The sequence below is a fragment of the Adiantum capillus-veneris genome, chromosome 8, assembly GCF_014529385.1.
Source record: "Adiantum capillus-veneris isolate H3 chromosome 8, ASM1452938v2, whole genome shotgun sequence".
NCBI classification, from domain to species: domain Eukaryota; kingdom Viridiplantae; phylum Streptophyta; class Polypodiopsida; order Polypodiales; family Pteridaceae; genus Adiantum; species Adiantum capillus-veneris.
In genome coordinates, this window is record NC_140938.1 from 115952172 (window position 1) to 115962314 (window position 10143).

At 38.8% G+C, this 10143-nt stretch overlaps 1 protein-coding gene and 1 long non-coding RNA gene across 2 annotated transcripts; one reads left to right on the forward strand and one right to left on the reverse strand.

Annotated features, from left to right (window-relative positions):
- Nucleotides 1-1060: 1060 nt before the first annotated feature.
- Nucleotides 1061-5738, reverse strand: SCPL51 (serine carboxypeptidase-like 51). Its single transcript, XM_086518408.1, has 12 exons — nt 5533-5738; nt 5320-5427; nt 5015-5033; nt 4691-4912; nt 4227-4270; nt 4080-4147; nt 3899-4004; nt 2715-2923; nt 2424-2497; nt 2286-2326; nt 1867-1919; nt 1061-1446 (listed from the first exon to the last, which is right to left on the reverse strand). Exons 1-12 carry the CDS (start codon nt 5638-5640, stop codon nt 1269-1271), a joined length of 1230 nt encoding a protein of 409 aa, XP_086374534.1. The 5' UTR covers nt 5641-5738; the 3' UTR covers nt 1061-1268.
- LOC147452815 (uncharacterized) lies at nt 1337-6925 on the forward strand. The gene is made up of 4 exons (XR_015188927.1): nt 1337-1475; nt 2741-2911; nt 3008-3052; nt 5733-6925. It is a non-coding gene; the product is annotated as an uncharacterized LOC147452815 (long non-coding RNA).
- Nucleotides 6926-10143: the final 3218 nt, after the last annotated feature.

The following is a 10143-nucleotide window of genomic DNA, read 5'->3' on the forward strand; positions in this document are numbered from 1 at the left end:
GGCATGTGGCAATAGCCAAGGGGTTTGGCATAAGTGAGTGTATGCTTAGTGAGGTATCTCTCCAAATACGATGACATCTGCTTACATCTTCAGTAGACACAAACGCTAAATTTGGAAAGCTTTTTCTTGATGAACTCCCTATTCGAGATGTGGTCTTCTGGAATGCATCGATCATTGCACGGTACACAAACAAAGCAAGCCCAAAAAGTAGCGAGTTGTTGTGTTTGCAACAAATGTATAGGAAAATACCTCTCTGATTGTTAAAGAGCTTTTGAAGTGGCCAGGCAAAGAAGCACTAGGTTGTTTTGATCGAATGCAAAGGGAGGATACCTCTTGAATGTGATTGCCTATGCTTGCATCTAGAGAGTATGTGGCACTATGTGTCTTTGTGATGCAAAATGAGGGCCTCTCCCCAAATGAAGTCAACTATGGAAATTTTGACAACATTAATAAGCTGTGAAGAGCTACCAACCTCATGCCAGCTCTCCTTCAGAATGTTATCACTCGGAGTGAATTGAAATTTAAGGTTATGCCGAATGGAGGTAAGGCCACAAAGTAGTGGTTTGATTTTCTATTTGGATGCAATTACCTATGCTCGCATCTTAAAGGCATTATAAGTTATGCAAGAAGTCGAATGAGGAAAATAATTCATGATAAGAGGGGACCTTGAACAAAAACATCGTGATTGGATGAGGAAGCTGTAGGTTGTCTTCATCATATGTATATTGAGGGCCTCTATCCAAATGTGACCACCTATGCATGCATCTTAAAGAGACATAGATGGATAAATATATGCAAGGTGGATTACTTGAAAGGGGCAAATATTTCAACAACCTATTAGTCACCTGTTGGTCAGTATGTATGCCTTGTATTCGATAAATATTCAATTTGTTCTCTACCCAACATGCCAATCACCCCCACCCACCCCGTATTAAGGATGTCCAATTGTGTCTGAGCTGGCATCCATCGCCAAGTTTCTCAGTTAACATCAGGTAGCATTGTACAGCGGTAGAGCATGGATTGGAGATGTATAGAAATAGAACATATAGGCCTACACAATATACATGTACCGAGCGAGCGAGACCCGACCTACCGGCGGGTCGCGCGAGCTAGTTGCTTATAAGTGTGACTTCTTCTGCTTCCCGGTCTTGCAAGCTTCATGGCGAGCCCGTTACCAATCCCACCATCTCCAACGCAATGCAGGAATTGTCAGCTGGCACCTACGCCGCACTCAACACAACCAAAAGGCGATGAGATCGGTTACACACTCACAACCCAACTATCAAGCAAAGGACCCAGTCGCAGCTTCTTACCAAGTGACCCGCGAGTAGAATCCAGTAATAGGCCAGGTTCTCGTACTCTTTCACAAAAGCAGCAGTGCTCTCTGTGCCTTTGCAATTCATTGGCTTGCGAGCAGCACCTTGGAAGCTCGACATGCCTGCCCACCTGCAAATACACGGACATCTAGCATCAGTGTAAGTTTCTGCCTTCCAATGTCAGTCGGTAGGTATGTACAAGACTCTCTTTTTCCAAATGTGACATAGAATTCTCAATTTCTGTATTTGGGGAAAACCCTTGTTATCCCGTGGGTGTATGCTTAAATTTCTGCTTTTAATGGCTATGCTAGTTTCCATTCTTTCTACTCTGTTGAGATGTGTAACTTAACCGACGACTTTTCTGCAAAGAGAAATACAAAGTGCTTTAAGACTCTCACAGGTCACATCTATATTTAGGTTTATGTTATGCCATGTTTGCACACGTTTGTTGCATGTATTCATTGACTTGACTATTTTTGCCTTAAACCTTTTCCCTTTTGATTTATGAAGTTAAGGCTCCACATAGCACACAAATTTGTGAAAAAATTACCTTAATTTTTGAACCCAGGCTTCTGTCCCTTGATTGGCACAAATTAAATCCACCTGCAATGTAGTAAACCCTCTCTTTGAATTTTTGTCATGTGATGCCCTTCAAAGTGTCTAATGTATTGTAGATTGGCAATCAGTTGGAACATGTTTCTACTTTGTGATTGTAAATGTCAGACTAAAAGGTTACTCCAGCTGTATCATTCTAGCCACATAGAGATGCTCTAAGCGTTGTTCATGTAAGGATTGCATTGTTGCCAGTGCAATAGGATCAATTTATAATGGTCTCCAAGTAGAATGCATCCCTGAATACATCCCATCTCCTCCATTGGATTACAAAGCTGATGATGATAATGATCAATGTGAATCAGAAATAGATGAGGAGCCTCAAGTTGATCATATATATGTATATACATATACTACCTGACCACTGTAGATTGTCACTTTTACTCGCTTGATAGCAGCTCTTCCACCCGATAAAAGAAAATGAAGTTATTAAGCCAAAGTTTTGGAAAAAAGTTTTAGAAACGATTATTTTCTTTTTAGGTTGAGCAGCTGTACGTACCTTTGAGACCACATCTTTCATGAAGTCTTCTTGTAGAGCTGTAAACACAGAACCAGAAACTTCTTCCCAGCTGATTAAATTTATAATTTAGGTTTAGTGTTAGAAGAATGAAAATGTACTGTGCAAAGTATTGTATCTAGTCATGATTATTTAATTTTTCCATCTCAAAAGCACATAATATGGCATGTAAGGTGCGAATCACATTATTTAGTCAAGAATGTTGACTTCAAAAGTAGAATGTAAGCTTTCATGCTTTCTGGAATTAATTAATGTTTTGGAAGACAAGCAAGAAACGAACTTTACTGTTTTGCAGCTTCTTGCGAATTGGACCATTCATAAGGGTTGGCAAGTCGGGAACTGATTGATTTGTTTCCTTCAACAGTTTTCTTTCCAAATAACTTCCGAACCTTGTTTCATAATTGTTTCCTTTCTCCACAACTTTTAAAGAGCCTACTGAGGAACCTTGACCAACGTCAAGAAGAAGGTTGTAGAAATCCTGCAAATTTACAGAAGGTTCAAGAGCTATGAATAATCTTTTCTTTCAATAACCTGTGGTTTTTGACAAATTTGGCATTTGCAGGCGAGCACCTGATCGCACCCACATACACATTCTGACTCATAAGTGGTGCGTATTTCACCCTAAACCCTAAACTACCTTTTTTGTCGAGCTAATTATTTCTCTATAATGCTTTTGTTTAGTGTTAGGCTTCATTATGCCTTAGTTAGGACTGCATCTAGGGAGTTATGACAGAAGCTTTGTATGCTGTAAAGTGTAAGATTCTGTGAAGCTGAGTCAATAACTTGCATGTCCCTTTATGGCTGAATCTTCCTGGATTTTCCTGCTATAGACATTCTGACACATGTTTGGAGGGGGGTGTTTGGAGGTGAGAAGAGCTGGGCTTGATTTGTTAAGACCTGAGGATCAGATACAGTTTTTGAGACATGGTTTGTGCTTGATGGTAAATTTGGAAGCACTAGCAGACATAAACTCTGTCCAAAAATGTTAGGCATTGAAAACTTTCAATGGCACTTTCAGCAAGGTTTGAAAGTTTCAGCAGCTCTTGAAGAAGGTTTTACATATGGAGTCTTCTTCACTTCCACCATGAACAAGTTGGAACTTTACTTTGACAATATGTTCTGGCTGTCCAGGATGATTAAGTAGGGCACTCCTAGTTTGATTAAAATGAAAAAAAATCAATAGAAACTGGAGAAAATACGATTTGGAGGGTGAAAGAGAAAGGAATAGTGGTTTCATTCTTTCACACTCTTTTGTTCCTTTTCGCTTTAGACTTTACTTCCCTTATAACTTGGTCTATAGGAATCTCTCCAATTAATGATTTTGAGAAGAGTAGAGAGTGGTCGGAGCACATTCTTTTCCTAAATCGGTTTTTGTGTCGATTGTCTTATAAGCCCTGCAGTTGTAACTCGTTCAAGGAAAAGGGGAAACTTATGTGCACAAGAAAGAGATTACCACATTATTAGCTAGCTTGAGTATTGTGTACTCCAACAGACCCCAGCCTGCTGCTGCATCCAAATATGCTCCCTTTGTAATGTCCTCTTGTATTATTTTGGCTTCCCTGAAAGAGTCAAAATCATAGTCTTTTGGTTTGCTCTTTAATAATTTCCCTTGGGGTTTACGAGTTATTGGGCACCCATTGATGATGTCTTCTTGAGGGCCATCGATTCGGGAAAAGGATCTGAAGACCGGTCCCCAAGAGAGCTATGAAGCAATGCCACTGGAATTTTAGATTTGGCGAGTAAGAAGAGGAAATTTCAGTGAGAGTTTTAGTGCTACGTACCACGGAGTCTACTGGAGAAATCCAGCTATTCCCCAAAGCAACACCTGTTATATGACACATATTTGTATTATCATAAGCCTATAAATCAGTGCGTCAGATTTGAGTCGCAAAGACTGCATTAGCTAAGCTAGCAAGTGAACAGAAAGAAAAGCAAAGGGCAAAGTTAATTCTGCAAGTTGGTGTGATCTTTCCCTATGTTTGTGTGTTCTATAAGGTTTCCAATATCTTTGGAAGGCTAGGGGATTGCCATGGCTTCGAGTATGCAGAGGACCTTTAGTTAATACATTCTTTGCATGTACATTCTCTCAAGGAAACAAAAGCAGCTATAGCTTTGAATTAGTCTGCTCAAATGTAGACACCTTAGAAATATTAACCAGGAATTTTCCCGCTTGAAGTTTGCCACTTATGCATTTTGCATATAATATCCTAGAAATTAAGGAGGTGGTCTGTACTGGATGTCGTACCCCCAAGCTTAGCTTTGACAAATCCCTTTTTGATAGCTTGATTCAATGCCAAGCCGAGAAGGGTTGCATGCTTTCCTCCATAGCTTTCAGCAAATATAAAGAGAGGATTTGATTGCAGCTTTTGGTGGTCTTCAAAAAATGTCCGGAAAAAATTGACCAAGTCCGTTGCGACATCCTCGTCTTTTGTTAGTTGCAATGATCCGTTGTCAACATAGCTGAAACCTTGCAAGGCAGAAAAAGAAGAGAGCATAAACTGATGCAGGCAAAGTTGATGCTTACATTATCCTAAAGTTAAAGCAAACAACAAGGTCTGCGGGGCTGTACCTGCACCGACGGGACTATCCTGTGATGAGAAAACAGAGAGAAGTGTCAGTAATGCAGTGAAGGTGCTAGAATGACGATGAAGTTTCATAATAGTGAATGGCTATTAAATATATCTGTTCTCTATTTGTTGCTAACATGATCTTAGCCATCGATTTCTAATACTAGCAGATTTCAAGCAAGCAGTTTCTTTACAATACAGTTTCATACCTTTATATGGTAATAAAAGTACATGCACAGCGCCCGCCCTTTAAGATTGAATGACTATTTCAAGAAATAGGTTTGGATGGAGGGTCCAAGTTAATTACTACAAACAGTAGATGGGCTTTGTGTAGCCATGTATACTGGCGAGGAAGTAAGGCCATTGTGAGTGGGCCCATCTCTCCAAAGTTTCCGATACCCACACCAGAAGCACCCTACATATCAACAAGGTAAGTAGTGTACTGCTTGAGGATTTTGAATGCCGTCTTTCTCGTAGAGCTTATCAATATTGAAAGTTGATGCATTTTCATGGACTTAACTGGTCCGCCTTGCAGCCATAAGACTATCGGCCAATCTGCCGTGGTTTGGTTAGGAGTTTTGTAGAGCCACCAGAACATGTGAGCTCCTGCATTAGTTTTGATCCTCATTAGTTAAACATTCATGTGTGTTTGCATTTAAGTACCGTTAATAAAATGCTGTGAATGCTTATGCTTATACTCGAATTGTATTCTACATTGAGGTGTTTACCTTGCCGTACATCGACATATCCCCATTCCTCTGATCCATCAGCTGTTCCTGATGATTTGTGTTGGGCAATCGACATAGCATCACAGTACAGAAAGAAAAGCAACCAAATGGCAACTCCCGAACAGCTCCATGATTGCCTTGTCATTTTCACTTACAGAATTGGACTTCTGCAGTGAAACAAAGGAGCAATGCTCGATGTTGGTTGCTTTGAGAGGATTGAAATCAACACCACACAAATTACAGGGCTTCTAATGGAAGCTAGCAGCTAAGAAAAGTCTTTATGCGGTGGGTTAATCGCCTGATTAGTCACCCATGCATTTTCTATTGAGGAGGTCATGTAGGCACCTGTCAAAAATGCTGATGGAGGTGGTGGTTGCAATGATTGCTTCTACTTCGACGAACCTGTGCCGATGAAGTATGTGTGGCTACAAAAAGCAAACAGAAAGATACTTAAGATGCAAATTGATAGGAACTCAAATGACAGCGACGAAACCAAAGCTAGAATGTGAAAATCAACGGGGATACAGATGAATGCTTGCATGCGAAGGGATTAAAAAGCATGCAGGGAAGGCTGTGTCCCGCCGAATGGGAGTAGGTTTGAAAATTGTACACATTCTAGGAATAATGCAATAAAATTAGAAGTGGGCTGTAGTGGGCTAACAACCCAAATCATTGTCATCAGACATGATCAATATCATTTCAGGCTATCATTCGAATTAGTCCGCATCATAACAAGCAGAGATTTGCAGGGAATTGGGTTTCAATGCAGATGCCATTCAGCGACTTGAGTCCTGTGCAATTTGGCCACGCGCGAATTGGGTCTTCAGCAAAGTTGGGTACGAAATGACGTCATTTTCATGGAACAATCAGTAGTTTCCGGTGGACGATTCATCACTTCAAAGTGTAAAAGGCTGATTGCCGTTAACTCTCCTGTAACGCCATTATCTAATTAGAAGACGTGTGTGCACACCAAGGTGTGGAAAGCAAGAGTCCGGGCACAATCATTGAAGTACCTGATGATCCCCCTACCGGGGTTGCTTAGCCTCGTCACTAAATGACACCTCAGAGGGGATCAATGGTTGAAAATCGGTGTCACGTGTTGGTCAAGATCACAACCGTTGATTTCGAATGTGAACTAGATGTAAACTTGGGCAAATGTGAAATCATTGTGAACTTGCATGTGAATTGATTACATTTTGGTGGTGTGAACTAAGTGTGAACTTGATGTCAACATGGTGTGAATAAAGATCGAGGACATGCCCAAACTACTTAATACAATGCTACATTTTTCTTTACATAACAAAATGTGTGCAATAGTGTAGTACACTCGCTCTAGGATTGGGAGTAATTGGGTAGAGTAATACAAACAGAACTTTGAAGGAAACCTGAAATGTACTTCCACCAATCTAAAGAGATTCCTCAAGCTTTCAATTTTAATATATTCAATACATGTTTCATAATATATATTCTCTATTTGCAACAAATTGTGTTGTAGGGATGGCACTTGTATACAATCTCTGAAAGAAACAAATTGAACTTGGAAAGGGGCTTCTTGCTAAACAGCTCAAAATTTGTTCAATTGTGACATGTTGAATCCCATCTTTTGTGACATTTGAGAGAAATGTAAGCTTGATCAAGTAGATGCTCATAAATCTTTGTGGTAGCTAATGTCCACCAATTAACAAATGATGCTCAAACAATCTTTGAATTTATCCTATAAGTCGATGGTTAAAGGCATTGTGCATGGGCACACAACTTTTTGCCCAAGCAATCTTGAATCTATGAGTGAGTTTAAATTGTCTTCTAGCTCCAAGAAATGATATGTGAGTACAAAATCCAAGAAACATGTTTAATACCTTTCTTATACATCCTAGCAACTTCTTTTTTATGATCGTAGTAGTAGGGCCACTCAATCTCAGAAAAATTTAAATTCTTTCAAAACATTTCTAATGCATAAGTGAAGGGTAAGTATAGAAAACAAAAAGCCCCATGAAAATGAAAAGCTCATTCAAATGGAAAGTCAAAAGGCATTTCATCTCCGTATAAAAGAAGTGGTAGAGTATATTTCTTCTCCACCTTTCTTTTAGCATTTCCTTCTCTTTAGAATTTTCTTGCATTATGTAGGTAGAGTTTGCACTATGTAAGGTCACGAAATCATAACAGTAGGACTCCGTTAAGTAGATTTAGTGTAAGCCCACCATTTGTAGGTGGGATTACACTAAACCTAGGGTTTTTTGGAATTTTTTAAATCTTTATGTTTTTAACCTTTTATTTTTTTAAAGCCATTAGGAATACCTTTCAATCTTTTTTTATTGTAGTAGGAGGGGTTTAGAAATGAATTCAAAAATACATTTTCCTTTCTAAAAGAAATTACCAACATATATAGCTCTTCCATTCCATATGAGCCTTGAACTGTAGCTCTTCCATTCCATATGAGCCTTGAACTAGTATATTGGCATGAGTTTTTAAGTATTTGAGCAATTTTGCGGCCCACTTTTAAAGGGTTATGAGTCATATTCTAGAGACCATGAAAGTAAACCACAGGGTTGTTTATGATAATCCATAAGCATTGGGACCAAAAAGTATTCTGAGTGAACACATGCATAATGAATGTTGCTCTTCTAGCATAGGCATGAGTGAGCAGGTGGATAAACCCCTAGACCTCCCTTTTTCCTAGAGCCGCATTAGAGTCCCACTTGATCAGGGCACATAAAAAGTATGGACTATAATATTGTGTGACTAGCATTGATGGGCCACTCATCACAATACGAGGAGGCTACAATCAAATTCAATATTATGTCTTTGAAGACATATCTAATCAGTATCATGCAAGATCCAATCAAATAACCAAGACCCATATGGTATTCCATTAGTAGTTCTAGAATCTGCAACCAATCTTATTGTGTGCACTAGTTTAGGGATTTCTATGACAAGATTAGGTTGTGCTTAGTATATCATAAATGCCCTATATCCATAGTAATACAAAATTCAAGGACTACTATGTTTTAAAATCTGAATTTTTTATGAATACAGAGAAGCAACAACAATAAGTTCTTCAAAATCTTGATAATTATCCAAAGTTTTAGATCTAGCTTCCACGACAATACTAAAAAAATAGTTTTCATATATTGCAGATCAACATTCGGAACACCACCATCCTTTGAAATATTAAAAGCATCAAATAATACCAAAGGGGGAGATTATGATACTTTTTATTGTCATCAAATATGGCTGCACATTCCTCTTTAGCAAATTATCACTATAAATCCACCATTTATGTCAGCTTTTTAGGCTCAAAAAGAAAACCCAATAGAGGAGCATGAATAGGCCAACCAAAATTTAGATAAAGGTTTATATTTGGTATTCCTAGGCAATAGAACATACATAGTTTTCTTATTCTTTGACAGACAGAAAGTACTATCCTCAAAAACCATTATTTTCTAGAATCTTCAAACCATGTGCACCATCATGATAACCTTCAAGTTTTAAAAAAAGAATTTACTAGTTTATGCACATCAGATTCTAATAGTGCAAATAATCAAATCAAGATAGCCTATTAAGCTTTATCCGAGGAGGAAACAAAGGACAACCTGAGAGGTAGTTAATCACTACCAGAGACAACACCACCACCCTCTCTCTTTCTTTCAGTTATTTATGAAAAAACAAAAAATGCAACGCTAAGTGAGGGAGTAGAACATTCCCTCACGTGTTTAAATAGGTAGCTTGTCTGTAGGTCATATCCATCAGCAACCCTCAAGAATTGTATTTTAATCAACAAATCCGGCTACTACGGAATCCCCACGCAATCCTAATCTACAAGATTAAGGTTCAACAGACTTCAAAGGACTACACATTAAGCAAAGATTCAAGACGGCACGCGGAGAGAGAGAGAGAGAGAGAGAGAGAGAGAGAGAGAGAGAGAGAGAGAGAGAGAGAGAGAGAGAGAGAGATGGAAGGAGAATAGGTGGATAGTGATAAAACTATAGCAGGACAAGAACTACATTTGAAGCTATAGGTGCAAAAGTTTTTGAAAAATATCCAATTATGGGAGGAGGAAAACTTGAATGGATAAGCGGTGGCTAAGTGCCACATTTACAAATGGTAGGTGGAGAAGAAATTCCGACCATGCTAATATATAAGGTTAGCTAAGAGGTGATTTCCCACAAAAAGTGGCAAGAATATCCAGCAGAAACTGAATCCATTATACCCAACAATAGTAAAGCCCGAGTCTTGAGGGCTGGGGCAACAAGTGATATTCAACATAAGGTATAATTTAAAAAGACAAAGCTATAGACATACTGGTCAAAACTTGAGGCAAAATGCTTTAAAAACTGCATTAGGTTTCTTATAAAAAGAGAGAGCTTTAATAGGAAAGTGAAAAAGTGTGTGTGTGTGTGTGTGTG